Source organism: Corythoichthys intestinalis, chromosome 6, assembly GCF_030265065.1.
Source record: "Corythoichthys intestinalis isolate RoL2023-P3 chromosome 6, ASM3026506v1, whole genome shotgun sequence".
NCBI classification, from domain to species: Eukaryota; Metazoa; Chordata; class Actinopteri; order Syngnathiformes; family Syngnathidae; genus Corythoichthys; species Corythoichthys intestinalis.
In genome coordinates, this window is record NC_080400.1 from 28,805,360 (window position 1) to 28,826,591 (window position 21,232).

General features: G+C 39.4%; 1 protein-coding gene across 1 annotated transcript in view; it reads right to left on the minus strand.

The window, feature by feature from the left end:
- LOC130917147 (roundabout homolog 2-like) overlaps positions 1 to 21,009 on the minus strand; it is a 115,876-nt gene extending 94,867 nt beyond the window's left edge. Inside the window, exon 1 of the mRNA XM_057838251.1 lies at positions 20,559 to 21,009. Within this exon, the coding sequence (XP_057694234.1) occupies positions 20,559 to 20,619 (61 nt within the window). The 5' untranslated portion in view covers positions 20,620 to 21,009. The remainder of the gene's footprint in view (positions 1 to 20,558) is intronic.
- Positions 21,010 to 21,232: the final 223 nt, after the last annotated feature.

The window sequence follows — 21,232 nt, forward strand, 5'->3', positions numbered from 1 at the left end:
CCGAGAATACGAAAAATGTCAAATTTGCATTTGCGTCTTCATTTGAACAAAGTCGCGATTCCGCATGAAAACGATGTAGTATTCATGCCAGTCCCAAGGTGGCAGTGCATATTTAGTGGGCGACAGAGAATGATGCACTTTGACCCCACCAAGCTCCCTCAGCCCGGAAAAAAATATGCCCACCCACTCGAAGCAATGTCATTTTTTTTGTTCAAAAAGGCACAAAAATTGAAACGTTCAACACGTTGAATTTAAAAATATTATTAAAACAGTAAATTAAAGCCCACATTCCGCCATATTTGCTGTTTTTAATGTATAGTAACACCGCTGCGCACGCCCAATGTGACGTGTACGAGTGCTGACGTTAACGACGCGGTATCGCGCTGCAGGAGCCTTAGATATGCATGCTGAGGAAGCCCCCCTCAACCCCCCGCAATCGGATTCTTCCACTTTGGAGGCAGGATTCAGAATTTTTCGTCTTCGCCTTCAGTCTTCGCCGACACCATATGCACGCGAGGCGAGTCCGCAACTCAGTCATTGCGTCTTTGTGTCGCAGAGTCGCCATGTAAACTGCCCCAAAGCTTCACGTGTGTCTATCTGACGACATCATTTCCTCGCTGAGATTTTACAACAGTTCTAGCAAACATGCCAAAACAGCGGCCAGTTTTTAACATTGAATGGATGAAATAAAACAATTTCCTAGCCAAAAGGAGTCAAGACTCGTTCCACGGTTTCTGCACACTTTGCCGGTGTGACGTAAATGTGAGCAGCAGGAGGAAAGCAGCCGTAGCACGTCACGCGGAGAGCGTGAAACATAAAACAATGAGGCGAGCAGCAGGTGCGTCAACATCAGAGGTTGCGCTAGACTTTTTCGTTGTCTGTCATTTTGACTGACAGGGTCATAAAAATACGGTCATAATCTATTTTTACCCGTCACTTAAATTTTTAATATGATGATAATGGCATTGTGGTGACCCTTTGCTTGGCATAATTCACCTTCCGTACTTGTGTGTCCATTTGGACGAGCGCGGTACCGGCTGCAACAGTCACGTGACAGAGACACTTAAGAGCCGCGCGCGGTCCCCTTACTATCCACTCGCTCTCGCTATATGATTGGCCGAAGAGTCGAAATGCTCTCCCGTGAAATGCCTGTTTAAAAATGTTCCCGTTGTTACTTCTTGCGTTCGCTTATAAGTGCCCATTTAAAAAGGAAAAGCGATGGATGATACTACACACAGAGTGTATTATTAACAAATGTTAAAGTTGTATAATCATATAGCGAGAATAAGGAACGTCACTGTCAAGCGCAGGCCCCCACGAGTGGATAGTGAGGGGTCTAGGATAGTGCGCCTACAGCTAACAAGACTCATAACATTGCATACCGCTTCAACAAATTCAATAGTATTTAGTTTTCATTCATTTTAGATTAATATTCTGTCCGAACAAGCTTAACAGAGAACCCACACCGTGCCATCACACATCAAGCAGATGAATATGTAACTTTTTCTCCGCAGTGACAAAAACAGCTGATTGTGGCCCCAGTAGTTAGTTAGCCTACCATATGTAGCATATGGAACAATGGAATTAACAGTTCACCTGCTGTGGCCTGAACGTAGTCTCACACTTTCCTCCTGGTGCGCATGGACTTGAATTGCGTGCCCGCTTGTGCAGTCCCTGTTTTTTCACCTCTTTTATCAACACCATCGTCGTTTTGGGGCTTTTTGAAGAAACTTCGGACACTCAGTTGCCTTGACATTTTACAGAGTAAGGCCAACGACGTCATGCATCAAGAGAGACAATAGCTAATTAATATGCCTACTCGCCACCCTGTGGTCTGGGGTGTGAATTGCAACCGGTCAAAATGACGGATGGACTTCAGTTTTTTCCGTCACCGTTTTAAAAAATCGGTCAACGACGGAAAATATTCGGTTAACGCGACCCCTGGTCGACATTGAAAACATTTTTTTTGAGAAGCCTCATTGCCTCTGGATAAGAAAATAACTGAAGCTGAACTTTGTTCCTCTTATAAAGGGTTCACTTCTTTTTAGCAGTTCAGTCCTCATATTGTTTTTACACAAAGCGAAATCTTCTTAAGAATTTTGTTTGTTACAAATGTTCCCTGTTAATACCATTTTTCTGCCAAAATATCCTAAACGAATTTGACACCCTAAGTACGACTGTGCGCATTTAGCTTATTTTGTTTAAATGCATACAGGAAGAGCATACTAAAGAAAATACTGTCCTTTTTTTTTCTCGGTTGCATGTGGGCGAGCGAAGTATTGCTCGTCTTGCATTTAAGAACTGCTCGGAAGTGTCGATTTAAAAAAAAAATTTTTTTTATTCGATATTGGATAATTTCTCGCGGCACTCCTGACGACACACTAGTGTGCCTCAGCACACTGGTTAAAAAACACTGCACTATTTGACCAATGTGGTCAACCGATAAACACTGTACTTTAAAGATACCACAGGAAAACACAGTGCTTAAAAGCTATCAGAGGAAAACACACACCAAAAGTATCTTGAGGGAATGGAAAGGTAAAAATAGACTCAATAAAAACTAAACTAAAAAAACTAAAAAAAAAAATAAGCACTCGCTGCTTACAACTGATATACGAATGCGTACTGGGTACTGGTAGACGTTTCGCCGTGTAGGATATTTTGGCTGAACACCGTTGCAAAATGAAGATTTGTTTTGTGCACGTTGCAATTCGAAACAAGGTACTGTAAACCAAATAAATTGTCCAAAAAAGTTTGACCTTTAGTTGATATTTTTTACTATTATGTTACACAAATATGATCTATAAACCGTACAAAACTTTATTGTTGATGAAAATACACCACAAGTCTGATGTTTTTTTGTTTTTTGATTTTTCAATTACAGTACGTCCTCCAATTTGACCTTATGGAAGTGGTCACCCTAATTGTTAGTCTGTTGGTGGCTTCTTACTCTGTCAAAGGGACAATGATGAAATTTTGCAAACTGAAATTACACCAAAATCCGACAAACCCTGTAAGTTATTTTCAACAACAACAAAAAATATGTAAGTCAAAGCAACAGGCAAACCCGTAAGTACAGTGGGGAAAATAAGTATTTAGTCAACCACTAATTGTGTAAGTTCTCCCACTTGAAAATATTAGAAAAGCCTGTAATTGTCAACATGGGTAAACCTCAACCATGAGAGACAGAATGTGGAAAAAAACAGAAAATCAAATTGTTTGATTTTTAAAGAATTTATTTGCAAATCATGGTGGAAAAAAGGTATTTGGTCAATACCAAAAGTTTGTCTCAATACTTTGTTATGTACCCTTTGTTGGCTGTAACGGAGGCCAAACGTTTTCTGTAACTCTTCACAAGCTTTTCACATACTGTTGCTGGTATTTTGGCCCTTTCCTCCATGCAGATCTCCTCTAGAGCAGTGATGTTTTGGGGCTGTCGTTGGGCAACACTGACTTTCAACTCCCTCCACAGATTTTCTATGGGGTTGAGATCTGGAGACTGGCTAAGCCACTCCAGGACCTTGAAATGCTTCTTACGAAGCCACTCCTTTGTTGCCCTGGCTGTGTGTTTGGGATCACTGTCATGCTGAAAGACCCAGCCACGTCTCATCTTCAATGTCCTTGCTGATGGAAGGAGATTTTCACTCAAATTCTCTCGATACATGGCCTCATTCATTCTTTCCTTTACACAGATCAGTCGTCCTGGTCCCTTTGCAGAAAAACAGCCCCAAAGCATGAGGTTTCCGACCCCATGCTTCACAGTGGGTATGGTGTTCTTCGGATGCAATTGAGCATTCTTTCTCCTCCAAACACGAGAACCTGTGTTTCAACCAAAAAGTTCTATTTTGGTTTCCTCTGACCATAACACATTCTTCCAAATGCTCTATAGCGAACCGCAGACGGGCCTGGACATGTACTTTCTTCAGCAGGGGGACACGTCTTGCAGTGCAGGATTTGAGTCCCTGGCGGCGCATTGTGTTACTGATAGTAGTCTTTGTTACTGTGGTCCCAGCTCTCTGTAGGTCATTCACTAGGTCCCCCCGTGTGGTTCTGGGATTTTTGCTCACCATTCTCGTTATCATTTTGACGCCACGGGGTGAGATCTTGCATGGAGCCCCAAATCGAGGGAGATTATCAGTGGTCTTGTATGTCTTCCATTTTCTAATAATTGCTCCCACAGTTGATTTCTTTACACTAAGTGTTTTACCTATTGCAGATTCAGTCTTCCCAGCCTGGTGCAGGTGTACAATTTTGTCTCTGGTGTCCTTCGACAGCTCTTTGGTCTTGGCCATAGTGGAGTTTGGAGTGTGACTGACTGATGTTGTGGACAGGTGTATTTTATACCAATAATGAGTTAAAAACAGGTGCCATTAATACAGGTAACGAGTGGAGCCTCGTTAGACCTCGTTAGGAGAAGTTAGACCTCTTTGACAGCCAGAAATCTTGCTCGTTTGTAGGTGACCAAATACTTATTTTCCACTCTAATTTGGAAATAAATTATTTAAAAATCAAACAATGTGATTTTTTTTTTTTTTTCAATTCAATTCAATTTATTCACACACACACATTTTGTTTTTTTTTTCCACATTCTGTCTCTCGTGGTTGAGGTTTACCCATGTTGACAATTACAGGCCTCTCTAATCTTTTCAAGTAGGAGAACTTGCACAATTGGTGGTTGACTAAATACTTATTTGCCCCACTGTGTATACTCCCGTTCAAAGCAGAGCTTGCAAATCGCAAGACTATGTAAAATGCTGCTCGCACCATATGCTGTGGCTAAAGTGTTATACTGCAAAAAATCTTTCAATTACTATCTAATTAAAATGTGTAGGGTTTTTTTATGTCTGTTTTTCTTTTTTCGTTTTTGCAGGTAAATGCGTGAACGGTTCTTTAACACTTGTATGATATGTTAATTAATGTACTCTCAGCACTCAGCACGATATTTCTCTTAACAAGGAGAACTAAACTATTGTATTTACACTAATAAAGCACAGACAATCCATACAATAAATGTGCAACCTTGAACCACTGTCCTTTGCAGATTGCTGCTGGTTTCATCAATCCAGCACAGACACCTTGTGAGAGGTAGGTGGAGCTTTTCTAGCAGAATCACAGTCATTTACTCTCTAATTTATATTTTCAACAGTGATATTCACATTCCTTCCATCAGAACATACCACTTGAGTGATTTATTAGCAGCGCAGCTGACTTTTCGCGCACCGTGACCTGACTGCGAGGACGATTAGACTGCACTAATCGCCTTGATTGCATCTAAGCTGCGAGGATTTATTCATCTACTCCTAAAGTACAAATACATCAAGGCAGGAACGGGATGCGGGACACAAACCATTATCGGTGCTGACAGACAAGCCCTTAATTGTAACGTGACATTCCGTCTTTGGATGTGTTTACAGCCCATCAAACACATGAGGTTTAGAGGCAAAATAAAAACTGCAGGAAGAGGTTGGTAGCAGTAGTCTCTACACAAGAATACACTTGGTATAATATTGATTTACTCTTTTATTTGCAAATTAGGAACACATCTTTATTTGCTGCAAGACTCAGGCGAGGTCTACTCTAGGACGGATAATGGCCTTAAATGTGTAGTTAGTTAGACTATACCCGGGGTCCTCAATTAACGGACAGCGGTCCACGACCGGACCACGGCACACCTCCCTGCGAACCCACGGATGTATGAAAAAATGAAAGAAAAAAAGACTTTTTTTCAACATACGTCATTTGCATGCCGATGTATCGCTATGCGCTACTATTCTATCGCTAAATTCGGTTTGATTTTTAGTCAGATATCTTCCATGTTTTCACTTCTGTTGTCATCGCTATGGCAACGATGCACTGATTGGCTGAGAGAGCGTGCATGGATGCGCTAATTGCCTGAGAGAGCCTGCATGGTACCAGCTAGCGTGGATGGACTGCAGCAGTGTCAGCAACCTCAAACACGAGTCGCACCCGGCACTTTGCAATCTGCTTGTACATGCTGTCGTGTACTTTATTTATTTTTGATTCAAGAACGTGAGTTATACTGTGAGCAAACGTGATTTATTTATTTATTTCCCCGTGTTACCAGGCACTCTCGCTGCATGTGGGCAACGTTCAAGATCACAACGTTAAGCAACGTTCACTAACACCACACATGCCACCAGTAGAAGATCGCAATGTTAAGCAAGGTTCACTAACACCACACGTGCCACCAGTAGAAAACTGAATCTAACAAAATGGCATGCTCAAATTTGACCAAGAGAAGAAAAGTTGACAACGAAAATTGTCGCTTCAATGAGGAATGTGCCCATTTTACCAACTGCAAGTACCAAACCTAAATGTGAAACGCAATTGTGAGCACAGCTCTTTTGAAGATAAGTTTCCACTTAAATCAGAATGGAGAAGGCAATAAATTAACAGGTTGAAGCAGTCATATCAAGAGTCTGATGATGTGGGTAAACAGCTTTGTGACCCCCAAATGCCATTTCTCTCATTGAGCAGTGTTTTACAGTTAAAGTTACTGTCAGTAATTGTTATGTTTGCACCTTAATGACAGAGCTTGTCATTTATGTTCTGAACAAGTGAACGTGTACTGTATTACTTACACATTTTCTTTTTTGTCCAGCAGTGTTGTACAGCTACAAAATGTACTGTCAATAGTTATTGTTTGCACCTTAATAACAGATCTAGTCGATTATTTAGTGTATATGTGTAAACATTGTACTTGCATTCTTTTGTTTTGGTATTTTTATTTTAAGTAAGAAAAATGTTTTGTTAATTTATTTGTATCTAATCAGAATGTACATTGTAATTCTGTTTGGTCAAAAAAATAAACACCTTTACCACCTTCGACCTGCCTTGTACTTTACTGACATTAACAAATGGACCCGTGCTTGTATGAAAAAAAATAATTGTGGACCTTCAAGATTTGTATTTGAGGACCCCTGGACTATACGGTATGTCAGCTACACTAATGTACCTCTTCTTCATATTTGGTCTTGCACGGGTTAGGTAACCTTGTAATGTTATAAACGATGGACCCGCCGCTTAATATAGACAGGTGTCTCCGTATAAAAATCGGATACAAACAAACTGATGTCATGGAGCGCACCATCACTATTTTAAGTGTGGGATTACGGCTGTCGCAACGCAATGTGTTTAGGTTTTTTTTTTTTTTTTTAACAATGTTTATTAATACTTGATAATAATACTAATATTAATAATAATGGATATATTTTGAGTTATTTTGAAGGAACAATAAATTTTTGCTGCTATATAAGCTGTGCGCTGCCTACTTTTGCTTGTGTATGAGTCATATCTTCAAGTGTTGTCCCATGAAAAGATATTATTATACCTGCAGAAATGTAAGGGGTGAACTCAATTTTATATATTATACGAAAACGTGTTCATAATCGCATACGTGCAAGCACAATTTAATAACAGTTCACCACAAGTTCGGGTTGGAAAATGTATATATATATATATTTTTTAATAAAAATTTTTTTAAATGAGAATGCTTTCTTGATCAACAACCTCATTTTATTGTCTAAATTATACCTTCACAAATTTGTATTTAGTAAGCTTTCATCATCCTTTTCACATTTTTACAAAGAGATACTCTCCTATATAACCGTTAAAGAAATCAAAAAGTGATAAAAACGCTGAATGTTTATAAAAAATAATAATAATAATAAAAATACATAATTTTTTAATGAATATGTTAATTGTTTCCCTTCTTTTCTAAATATTTTTAGGTACCTGTATAATTTTACCTTTTGGTCTCCATGTAAATTCATCTTTCCATTAAAAAAATCCAAAAACAATTTCGCTGGTGCTTTCGGTTAAAGACTTCGTTACTGTAGCCATGAGCGACTCACATCAGTCGTCTACCGTAAACCGCATGCGCGTTCAACTTGTGCATGCGCCACTCACATCCAGTCGGTACTCACATTGGGTTGCAACAATAGCATTGTAAACAAAGGAGGTGGATGATCAAGATGTGTCATTCCTGCTCCTTTTTTGTGTTCCACAGCCATTGTTTACGGCTTATCCTCCACGACTCTAGAGCTGCATGCGGCTCTTTAGGGCTGCCCTAGTGGCCCCCTAGAGCTTTTTAAAAAATGTTTGAAAATGGATGCACTGCAATAAACATAAAATAAACACTTACCGTATTTTGCGCACTATAGGGCGCAACGGAATATAATGCGCACTTTCAATGCATGGCCTAATTTAAAACCGTTTTCATGTTTAGGGAGCACTGCATTATAAGGCTCAGTAGTAGTAGTAGTGGTTTGCGTTGCGTTATTCATCCACAAGATGGAGCTGAGCTAAACTGAATGTTGTACCACGCTCAGTGTTGGGCACGTTACTTTAAAAAAGTAATTAGTTATAGTTACTCACTACTTCTTCCAAAAATTAACTGAGTTAGTAACTCTATAGTAAAAATAACTAGTTACCAGGGAAAGTAACGATTTCCGTTACTTTAAAAAGAAGTTGTTGTATGTCAAAGAGTTTGAAATTTTCTGAGCAGTATTCGAGTCAGTTGACTAGAGAAGAACAGACAGGTAGTTGTGTTATAGAACCTTGTAATATTTATTGCACCTCACCAGCAACAGATTTATCTTACACTTGAAGTGCAACAAAAATAAACAGATTTGAATTGCTTACCACAGATATCGACAAAAGCTTTGCCCTGGGACATAAATTACACTTTACATGCACGTTCTTTCCTTTAATGTCGACCAACTTGAAATAGTGTTTATACCTCCACCTTGTAAAGGACAAATTTTCCTCTGAATGCTCTGCCATCATATCCCTCTGCATCTGTTTTGCGTGTGTGTGTTTGCCTTACGCGCTGTTCCGGTTTGTATGTGAAAACACTGGCTCTGATTGGCTTACCATGACACATGACTCTAAGGGCTCGAGCGTTTACGTCACAGAATGGGGGATCACGTGAGATTTGACAACAACGCAGCCATATTGGAAGCAGGTCTGGCTCGCAGTACATTAAACTTTCACTTGCCAGTTCGATAAAGAGACAAACTCGTTACTAAGGCGAAGAACAGATATGTGATCAAACTTAAGGATGTGAACAATGTTGACCCTTATGAGCAAGCCGAAGACAAATGGAGTAAAGATGTCGACAGGCTTCCACAATTACGCGAAATGGACATTATTCTGTATTTATTGTTTGGTGTATGTTACTAAACTCATCAGCGATTCCGAAATTACAAATCGCTACGAAGCTATGAACAGTTTTGCTGTGGATGGGTGCAGGACCTGCACATTATGACCGTATCAAACGGCAACTCCATTGTTCTTGCAAAGGTAGGCTATGTGTGTTTACTATTTTCATTGCCGTGAACCCGAACGCACCCCAAGTCTTGGATGACAAATAAACAGCAGAGTAGACTTGCTACGGCTGGGAGTTTCTTCAATTTATTCAAAGTAAGTAACGCTCCGCTTTTGAACGTCAGTAACGGTAACGGCGTTGTAATGGCGGAAAAAATAATTAGTAAGATTACCCCGTTACTGAAAAAAATAACGCTGTTATGTAACGGCGTTATTCCCAACACTGACCATGATTAATTTTGATTCTCATATAAGGCACATCAGATTATAAGGCACACTGTTGGCTTTTGAGAAAATTGAAAGCTTTCCGGTGCGCCTCATAGTGCGGAGAATACGGTAATCATGAAGGCTTTATTTGAAGCCAATTAAGTCATTTGTTAGTAGGCTAATATAGCTTATATACGTATATACATACAGCATGTGTTGATTTCATTATAAGGCCTATACAGTATAAGGTTTTCCTTGTTTTTTTTGCGGCTCCAGACAGACATTGGTATGAAAACGTATGTGAACCCTTGGAATTTCTCACATTTCAGCATAAAATCACCATCAAATGTGATCTGATCGTTGTCAAAATCACACAGATGTAAAACAGTGTCTGCTTTAACTAAAACCACGCAAACATTTATATGTTTTCATGTTTTAATGAGGATAGTATGCAAACAATGATAAAAGGGGGAAAAATAAGTAAGTGAACCATCACATTTAATATTTTGTGGTCCTGCTTTGGCAGCAATAACTTCAGACGCTTCTTGTAGCTGCAGTCTGGCACATTGATCAGGACTAATCTTGGCCCATTCTTCTCTACAAAACTGCTGTAGTTCGGTTGGATTCCTGGGATGTCTGGCACGAATTGCTGTCTTTTTACAGTGTATCACAAAAGTGAGTACACCCCTCGCATTTCTGCAGATATTTCAGTTTATCTTTTCATGTGACAACACTGACAAAATGACACTTTGACACAATGAAAAGTCTGTGTGCAGCTTATAAAATAGAGTTATTTTCCCCTCAAAATAACTCAAAATATAGCCTTTAATATCTGAACCCCTGGCAACAAAAGTGAGATCACCCCATAGAAACTACATACATACATCCCTAAATGTCCAATTTGAGCACTGCTTGTCATTTTCCCTCCAAAATGTCACGTGACTCGTTACCACGAGTGCTGTCAGCATTGCTGCAAAGATTGAAGGGGGGGGGGGGGGGGGTCAGCCTCTTAGTCCTCAGACCATACGCCGCACTCAACATCAAATTGATTGGCATGGCTGTCACCCCAGGAGGAAGCCTCTTCTGAAGTTGGTACACAAGAAAGCCCGCAAACAGTTAGCTGAAGACATGTCAACAAAGCACATGGATTACTGGAATCATGTCCTATGGTCTGATGAGATGGGCGTGCCTAAAGATATACTTAAATATCTGCAGAAATGCGAAGGGGGTGTACTCACTTTTGTGATACACTGTAAGTCATGCCGCAGCATCTCAATGGGGTTTAAGTCTGGATCTTGACTTGGCCACTCCAGAACGTGTATTTAGCTCTTCTGAAACCATTCTGAAGTTGACTTACTTCTGTGTTTTGGGTCATTTTCTTGTTGCACTATTCATCCTCTTTTTAGCTTCAACTGTCTGACAGATGGCCTCAGGTTTTCCCGCAAAACATCCTGATAAACTTTTGAATTCATTCTTCCATTAATGATTGCAAGTTGTGCAGGCCCTGAGGAAGCAAAACAGCCCTAAATCATGATGCTCCCTCCAAAATGCTTCACAGTGGGGATGAGGTGTTGATGTTGGTGAGCTGTTCCATTTTTCCTCAACATATGATGTTGTGTGTTACTCCCAAACAATTCAACTTTGGTGTCATCAGTCCACAAAATATTTTGCCAAAACCTCTGTGGAGTGTCCAAGTGCCTTTTTGCCAACATTAAGCGAGCAACAATAGACAGCAGTTGTTTCCTCCGTGGAGTCCTCCTATGAACACCATTCTTGGCCATAGTTTTGCATATAGTTGATGTGTGAACAAAGATATTGGACTGTGCCAGTGATTTCTGTAAGTCTTTAACAGACACTCTAGGGTTCTTTTTTACCTCTCTGAGTATACTGAGCTGAACTCTTGGCGTCATCTTTGGTGGACGACCACTCCTTGGGAGAGAAGCAACAGTGACAAACTCTATTTGCTGACAACTTCTCTGACTTTCGATTGATGAATATCCAGACTTTTAGAGATGGTTTTGTATCCTTTCTGAGCTTTATAAAAATCAACAATCCTTGATCGCGCTCATCAGACAGCTCTTTTGACCGAGCCATTATGCACATTAGACAATGCTTCTCATCAAGACAATTCTTACCAGGTGTGTGTTTTATAGTGGGCAAGGCAGCTTTAAATCACTCATCAGTGATTGGGCACACACCTGACTTAAATTGTTTGGTAAAAATTGGTCTCAATTGCTCTTTAAATCTCCTAAGGCAGAGGGTTCACTTACTCATTTTTCCCCCTTTTGTCATTGTTTGCATGCTATCATCATTAAAATATGGAAACTTATAAATATTTGGGTGGCTTTAGTTAAAGCAGACACTGTTTTTACATCTGTGTGATTTTGACAAAGACCAGATCACATGTGATGGTGATCTCATGCAGAAATTGGAGAAATTCCAAAAGGTTTATATACTTTTTTCATTCCACTGTATTATCGTTTTTTTTTTGTTTGTTTGTTTTTTTTTCCTCAAATGTGGCTCTCTCAACATTTTGGGTAGCCGACACCTGCTCTAGAGAGTATCGCTTTAACACACAAGACTACTCCTTTCTGCACGTGCGTAGTCTGCGCAAATGCAGGGGTATCTTGCAAAAGTGGGTGGGGGGTGGGCTTAAACGTACAGGTAAAAAAAATAGTCTGCAAAATAACCAGCAGAAAGTTATCCCTCCTAGTTTAGACATAGTCACAGTCCCTATTTCCATATTAACTCAGAAAACGAGACTTTAGCGGTGCTTTCACGGACCAGCAGCATGAGAAAAAGCCATGAAAAGGACAGCTTTGATGGGCCATGTAAAATCTAAGGCCACGGTGTGAGATTAAAAGTGTTATGGCACCCTGGTATAATAATTACACATTTAACAGGAAAATTGATGACACATGAAGTCGATTTTATAATTCGCGAAGGGCGAGACGAACCGATAAAGAATGAAGAATGTGAAATTAGTGAGATAGAGAAATGCATTAGACCTCTTATCATTGACTAAGCAGTTAGAATAACATTAACAATAACATTTCCTAAAGTCACATTTTTGGCTTTCCTCCACATGCAAATTTAGGTATTTGGCCTAAGAAATAGAGCTTTTTGGCTAACCCATTCCAGAAAGATTTGACGCCAGCTATTTTTGGTGTGTGCCTGTGCAGCTCTGAATGTGTTACATTAGTTTATTTTTTGAACAATAGAAAGATGACAAACCAATATTGCACCTTAAATTTGATGAAACGTTGTGCATGTCTGTTTGTGCGTTCAGGAGAACAGGTGTGCGGCTACTTGTGTGGCTTGAATGATAAAAAATTGATTCAATTTCTACATCTTGATCATTTGAATTTATTACAGCTCCTTCTGATGTGCACTACCTGGCAACCGGTGAGCAATATAATCAGGGGTGCACATAAGTGGTCCGCATGCGCACATGTGTACTAGACCTAGATGTGCTGGCCCTCAACAACTTCCATACGCTTTTGCGTACCGATGGCTGACCACTGTATTTGCGGCGGACACGAGAAAAAATCACTTCTCAAAATGTCAAAGAGGCAGGCCCCACTGAGTACCGGTAATTATTTCCGTGTTCCCCCATGCCCTTCAAAAGACAGACAGACGACAGAGACGTCACCGGAGCTACCGAAAAAAAGGACTTTTGCTGAAAAGTGGCAGCAGGAGGTACCATGGCTAGAAGCAAATGATGCTCGCACGGAAATGTGGTACAAAATTTGCCGTGAGAATCCCAATGTCGCTGATAAGAGCAGCGCATTTTATGTAGTAGGGTCAAAGAATTTCAGCCATCCAAACTTTGAAAAGCACGAAAAAAACTGAGCATATGGCAATCAGTGGCGCCCCCAGGGGGTGGCCAGGGGTGAACACGGCCATCCATATAAATTGGTTGGCCACTTCACTGGCCACCCCGCTTGCCAGTATATCGTTAGATTGTTGTAGCATCAGTTATGCATTTCATCCCAAATGAATGCATTTATTTTGTTTTGTTAAATGTAGGGCTGTCAAATTTATCATGTTACGTGAAAATATTTATCGCAATTAACGCATTCGCTGTACGACTCATTCACGCATTGCCGCAAACAGCCTACAATGGCGCCGTTTTACTTATATACAGAGATAAGAGGCAGAGTGGAGTAGATACAAGCATTCATTGGAGCCGTGCTTTTAATTGGCAAAAGCTTTGTCATCTCTCCCACAGCAACTACAGTGGGGAGAACAAGTATTTGGTTCTCCCCACTGTATAAATATTGTGGGAAGCGACGTGGGGAAGAATGACAGGAGTTGATCTTTTTCTTAACACCCTGTAGTGTACCCAACGCAGAGAAGATATAGCATTTGCAGCCACCACACACATTCATGGTTGCACAACTTCCCATTATGCATTTGGGCAGAAGTCGCTACAGTATCATTTACTGAAAGTTCAACAAATACACTAGATGGCAATATTTAGTCACAATATACAAACTCACATTTATCCTTTAAGAATTACAAGTCTTTCTATCCGTGGATCCCTTTCACAGAAAGAATGTTATTAAAGTTAATGCCATCTTGTGGATTTATTGTTATAATAAACAAATACAGTACTTATGTACAAGATGTTGAATGTATATATCCGTCTTTCCATTCCAACAATAATTTACAGAAAAATATGGCATGTTTTAGAGATGGTGTGAATTGCGATTAATTACGATTAATTAATTTTTAAGCTGTGATTAACTCGATTAAAAATTTTAATTGTTTGACAGCCCTAGTTAAATGTACACCTTATGCCTAATATTTACATAACACAATAAAACTAAATTGTTGTGGAACTCAAAATATTGACTGGACAGTAATGGACTAGGCACATTAAATCATTAGTAACATCAAATATTACACTATACACCAAAGTATATCAGTAGCCGTGTCCTTAAGTCTTTCTTAAGTTTTCCCCTGACCTTTTTACTGCAATAATATAATGAAAACCTGAAATTATGGCTTTTAGTTTTGGCCACTCCAAGATTTTAAGTGGCCCCATCTGGCCACCCCTATGAAAAATTTCTGGAGGTGCCACTGGTGGCAATCAAGCAAACTATCGATGTCAGACAGCACCCCACTCGCCGAATGGACAAGTGGCGGAATAAAGGTAATGAAGAACAGCGCCATGCACTGACAAACGTGTTTTTGCTCGCATTTCACAAAGCTAAACATGCACGTTCAATGAGCTCTTATGAGGAGGACATCCCACTTTTACAAAGGCTTGGAGTTAATGTGGGAGCCGCATAATGCCCTTTATTTTGAATTAGTGCTTTTATGTTTATTTCTTTACATTTCACTTCAAAGTAATGGCAATTTTGTTGTGCCAGTTGATGTTAATCGAGCATTAATTGTTAATATAATTAATTAAAGGTAATTGGCTCTATGTAAAGCTTGTCATAATTGTATCGCATCAGGCGGGTCGGCTCTCAAGCTCAATGAGGACCAAGTCACATCTCCAGGTCCTCCTCTGAGAACCTGGGCAAAAAAATATGTGCACCCCTGAATATAATACTTTTATTTATACTTAAGATTTTCATAATTACTATAAGTTATCAATTTAGTAACTGTAATAACAATAGGGTTTCACAGATGATAAAGTAAAGTAAAATGTCCAACTGACAACTCGTATTTAAAACCATTCGTAAGTCGGGTGACTCCATTGTGCCAATACTTATGTTTTTCCCTGATTTTTCATTGTCTTTATTGATTCATTACTTGTATTTCAGCTATTAATTTAACACATACTCTAAAGAGTGTGAACGTGTAATCATCTCACGCCTTCTTTACACTTTTTATATCACGTCCCGAATTGGAAATGGCAGTTAAATCACTATTAAACGTGTTGCAATAATTTACACCTAAAGCCAATATTTTTTTTTGCCTGAACTTCATTTGACTCCTCACAACTTTACACACATAATGAGGTAAAGATCAGTTTAATTCCAACTCATTTATTTGTTTTTAGCTCATTTACATGCTCCCAAGGCCAATAAAATGCAGCTGCAGTTCGGTAGCACTCCCAAATATGCTCTGCGGGATGGCGATAATGTGTTTGCCGGAAAAATTTAAAAGGCAAGTCTGGTTTGATTCTTTTCTGGCTTCACTCTGAGCCGTCTGTGCCATTGTTTGCTTCCTCTCGGTCCCTCAAATCATCTGGCGGTGATGTCATCACCGGCTCTACCCGAAAGCGGGACATTGTCAGCGTGACTCAGGAATGGAGCAGATGAGACGACTGACCACCTTGTGCCCAGCCCTAATCATCCGATAGTCTTCTTTGTGTGTGTGTGTGGAGGGATGGAGAGAGATGGAGTGAGCCTGCAGCCACATTTGTCACCATGCAACCACAAGAAGACAAAGACAGTGGGCACAAATGACCAGGCCAGATTTGTGAGCCATCATTCAGTTACACACACGCCAAGGGAGCTCCCATCTTAATAGGATCTAAAGGAGAATTAAGACAGATTTGTGTTCCCGCATAAGAATGAACTGCAAGGATAAATGAATTCAGTAAACTAATCAACATGGATTCCAGCCTTTGTGTAATACAGTGCTGTCTTGAAGTACAGGTAACTCAAATTATGTTTTTTAAATACCAACGTGCATGTGAATAAGATAATTAAACTCACAGGCATACTTTTTTTTTTTTTTTTTTTTTTTAAATCTGTGAATAATAAAGTTAGTGACTGTAGTGGTGAAAGTCTTCTACATATTTGTGTCTGTATGACTGTATTATACTGCCCCTGGTGGTCATGAAAATTATAATTTATTCATCTCTTCATCTTCTGCATCTCCGCACAATCGTAAACTATACTTACGATTGTTGTGGGGGGTACTGGAGCCTTTCCAATGACTTTATATTTACACATTTTCACAATGATATAGAGTACTATTTTCCTTTTGAAAAAGAATAATGGGGGGAAAAATAGGAATTGCAGAAGGTGGAACCAGATGAAGAGCATTCCCATTCATTTAAAACGAGAAAAATAATTTTAGGCATGATCCTCTGATGTGCTGCTTCGGAAATTAGTTTTTTCTTTTTTGTTTTTTTTTTTTTGTTTTTTTTTTTTTGGCATCTCTACTGTCATTTGAACAGTTTTGCAAAAAAAAAAACTTTTAACTTTATATCTCAAGTTAGACAGGCATTTGTACTTTATACTCCTTTGTCAGAATTACGAAATTACTTTTTCAACCTTCACAGTTGATGAGAGAAGTTGTTGGGTTAGCTAGGTTATCAAAGTGAGTGTTCGATACAGGGCCGGTTGTAGGCAGGCACATACGAGGGGGCACTCAGAAATGTGTAGGGGGCATCATATGTACACATCATGCTCATTTACATACTATCAGTGATTGGATGTCTATTGGGGCATAGACTTCATAATGTATTGATGTCACACATTTGTCATTCACTGCGTCACGCCTTCCCAAAGGGGGCCATCCAACACTCCGCTTCATTTATTAGCAGTCGGTCACATGCAGCGATCTAACGCCAGATTTAGGTTGAGTAGGTTCAGTACGAAAGCTGTACTGCATATAAACAAGAAGGATTGTCACAGGAGTGATTTGTTGGAGGATTCAAAGGTAATTATTATATTTTTCGTACCATGCATGCATTTTGAAATGTTGTGAAAAAAAATCAATGGGAGAAATTAGCCGCTACAGCATTGGCATTATACTTTGCAGTATTTACGTAAAATAAATGCTACCTGCACTTTTTTTTTTTTTTTTTGCTTTTAACCATGAATCGAGAATTTTTTTACGTCCATATCTATAAAGAATTCAGGGATTTAAGCATTCAGTCACAAGTATTTGCTGCGAAAAAAGCTGTTTGTTTACATATGCTGGCCACTAATTTCCTTACTGACTAGCCTCATAGTTTGCAATATTTACGTAAGATAAATGCTACCTGTACGATTTTTTTGCTTTTAACCAAGAATCAAGACTGTTTTTCGTCCATATCTATAAAGAATTCAGGAATTTAAGCATTTATTCACAAGAATTTGCTGCGAAAAAAGCTCTTTCTTTACATATGTTGGCCGCTAATTTCCTTACTGACTAGCCTCATAGTTCGCAATATTCACGTAAATAAATGCTACCTGCACGTTTTTGTTGTTGTTGTTGCTTTTAACCAAGAATCGAGACTGTTTTATGTCCATATCCCAAAATAATTCAGGGATTTAAGCATTTATTAACAAGAATTTTCAAAGGAAAAAGCTCTTTGTCTGTGTTTCCACTCGGTCAGCTTTGATGGAGATAGGCCCCCTATGAATCAGCCCTGCGCCCCGTGTCCCGTCAATACATTATGAAGTCTAAGATTGGGGGCTATATGCGCTTTACTGTGTGCGCGCGCTGGCCATCCTGTGAATAAACACACAGCGGAGGCAAAGAGAGATGAGAGAGAACTGATACTATATCATCTTCTTGTCCCCTTTTTGGCAGATTTTTTTTCACTACTGCAGATTAATCTGTTAACTGGTAATGTATTAATTTTTGTAGTAATATAGATATTCGGGGGGCACTGCCCACTCTTGCCCCTGCGTAGAGCCGGCGTCAGTTTGATATGATTAACAGTAAAAAAAAATATTTTAACCTTTGGTCAATCATTCATTTCAGAGCTTAATTAAATGAGTTCACGAGTCTTACCATTATCAGTGCTTGTACTTAAATACAGACCCACAATCAAACAGCGAATCCTTCTTTTTAAGTAAGGACAATATGAATAGCCATTTTCACACAACCACCTTACAAAGAGCCTGTGTTGTCCGCATACACCTACAGAAACGTATCCATCTCGAAGTACTTTCAACCTTATTTTAGTCACCCAATACCACAACCAAATGAGTTCCACCACTTCTGCTCTTGAAAACCTCTCAGAAGCTACTCATGCCCTAATACTTTGGAGTCAAACACATAGGGAAATATGCAGCTTAAATGAGCTACAGCCCCCTCTATAATGGATGTGGGAAGACAAGGAGATAGATGGTGAGCATTGGATAGCACTTGGGATGGTGAGAAGTTCCACTACTTGCCGAGAAAGCTGCTATCGCAAAGCGACATTAGGTGTGACTGAAATACAGAGCACAGATAAGAAGCACAGAGAAGCTTAGGAAAATCATCCCACGGGAAAATGTGAAAGGTCAGTGACCACTAAACACTCAAATGATTATGGATGGTAATTCAATGCAAATGTGCACTTACAAGCCAACAGTACTGATTAGTAATGGCCAACAGGGAGCAACTCTAACTGTAGTATAATTAAACTTCATCGTAAAGAGGAAAGATTTGTTAATAGCGGCAATAAAATCAGGAGCAACCCATTTTTTAAATTATATTTGACTTCAATCGATACAGCGAAACCCGCTGTCCACTGTGTCTTTAATTAGCGTTTCCCTAGAAAGAATAATGCAAATTGCTATGAAAATGACTAAAACAGTGATCCATAGCTATATGATTTCAGTTTCCAGTGAATGTTAATGTTAAGAAATATATATATATTTTCCTTGCTTAAAAATATAAATGTTAATATTTGCAGTGCTGCCTGATTGCGTAAAGAGTGATTGATTGGCAGACAGAAATGATCAACTGACAGTCTGTGTTTCCCTCGCCAAGGTTTAATTTGGGGTTCAGATTAAAGATTTGTAAACATAATCTGCTATTAAATCAATGGTCGGAATGCCTTTATAATCCAGCGCTCAACTGTAATAAAAAATAAGCGTTTAAAAGCATTTCGCTGGGTTGGGGGATGGGTGGGGATGGATTGAGGTGGAGGCCATTTCAACGCAAGGCTAAAATCTCAATTGTTTTTTCTGGCCCTAAATAGGTTTAGGTGAAGTATGTCTTTTGTCCTTTTTACTACCCAGCCCATGAGCCATTCTATACTGAAATATATAACAAAGTGCAGTGACATTTGTTCAACAAGTCACACTGTTTATACCATACTTCTCAGTTCAAAGCCTCTTTTTACTTGAATTGATATGATTTAACTCTAAAACGTATGCTATCTCAAATCAAACCGTAAATTATTCACCTTGATTCCAATTTTTTCGCCAGCATGGGAATAATGTAAATATAGCTGAACTTTTTTTTTTTTTTCGCAAGATACTCTGACTCACCTTCAAAGAGTTATGTATCATATGGTGTAACCTGTATGGTGTATATGGATTAATTTGCTATTCACTGTGTGGATGACATCACCAATGTATAAATATTACCCTGTTTTTAATAGCATATTTGAGAACCTGATTGCTGTGTTGAATTAGCATTTTTAATCCATAGAAAATATATCAAACGACTGGAAAATGGCCATCCGAAGGTATTATGTGCCGGATGTCTGAACACATAGAAAATTGATGGCAACGTGCAGTTGTTAAACTGATTTCACGTGACTCTTGAACATTGGAAAACATCTTAAAGAGGTTATTGGCACATTGCAACTGAAAAAAATGTTGAAAAAATGTAATTATTTCTTGAAGATGTGGATGTTTAGAATAGAATAGAACTTCATTGCCATTGTCAGCAAGAACATTGTCAACAATGAAATTTGACGAGGCACTCCAGGAAAAGAATATGTATTACTTGTGTCCAAAGTAAATGGACACCCTCCTGATACCTTAAACAACTGGATGATAACCATTGTAGTCATCTGCAGCAGTGATTTTTCAACTCGTGAGAAGAGAAATTATTAGGTGTGCAATGGTTTGATAACTAGTTATTTACTAAAGATAATGTACCTTTGTTCGTCTATCTATGCCAGCGACGTGTACTGACAGGTATGGCAATTGAAATGCTCTTCCATGAGACTCTGATTTAACGCGTTTTTCACTGTTTTGTCATATTTTTGTTTAACTGATGAGCCTTGAGGTTTTGCCCCACACATAAATTACGTGCCAAGGCTCAAGACAGGTTGGTAAACATTACAGTGTGTCAACCTCTAAATCAGTGATTGTGTTTCTTACCTGATGTTACAGAGGTGGTGAATATAGCCAACAACCCAAGCAGCAGATGTCCAAAGTTCATCTCCGAGATGGCTTTGTGTCACAAGCCCCGATTGGATTTTTCTTTCTTCCTTCCTTGCCACACAGCAGCTCCCTCTTTAGCACTGAAGCTCTTTAGCCTCAGCTGGATGATTTCAAGCGAGTGAAATCACCCCCAAACAAACTTTACTGTCCCTCCCAGAGAGCTTTGTCAGCATCATCATCACCATCAGCAATCATCATCCGCCTGGAGGAACCTACAATTCAACAGCATCACCTTGACCCCTCATGCTCTCCTACTTCCTCCTATGTAGATTCTCTTTTAACACTAACACCACACAAAGAAAGGGTATATTTAACTCCTTACAGGTCAAAGTGTTCCATTCATGTGCTCCAGACGCCAGTGTGCGGCGATGTGAGGCGAGAGCTGTACTGCCTGATGGCTGCAACAAATCCTCGCCAAGCTCCACTCTTTAAAGGGACAGACACGGCATTTGTGCTTTGTGTGTGCGTGACTGTGTGTTTGCACAAAAGAAATCCACATGCACTGAGGAAAAAAACAATGCAATGTTCTCTTGTTGTTTCTTTTGGGTATACAAAAAAAGCAAAGCACTTGGATTAATTGATTTGCTGCCACTGATGGCGATAGACATCCA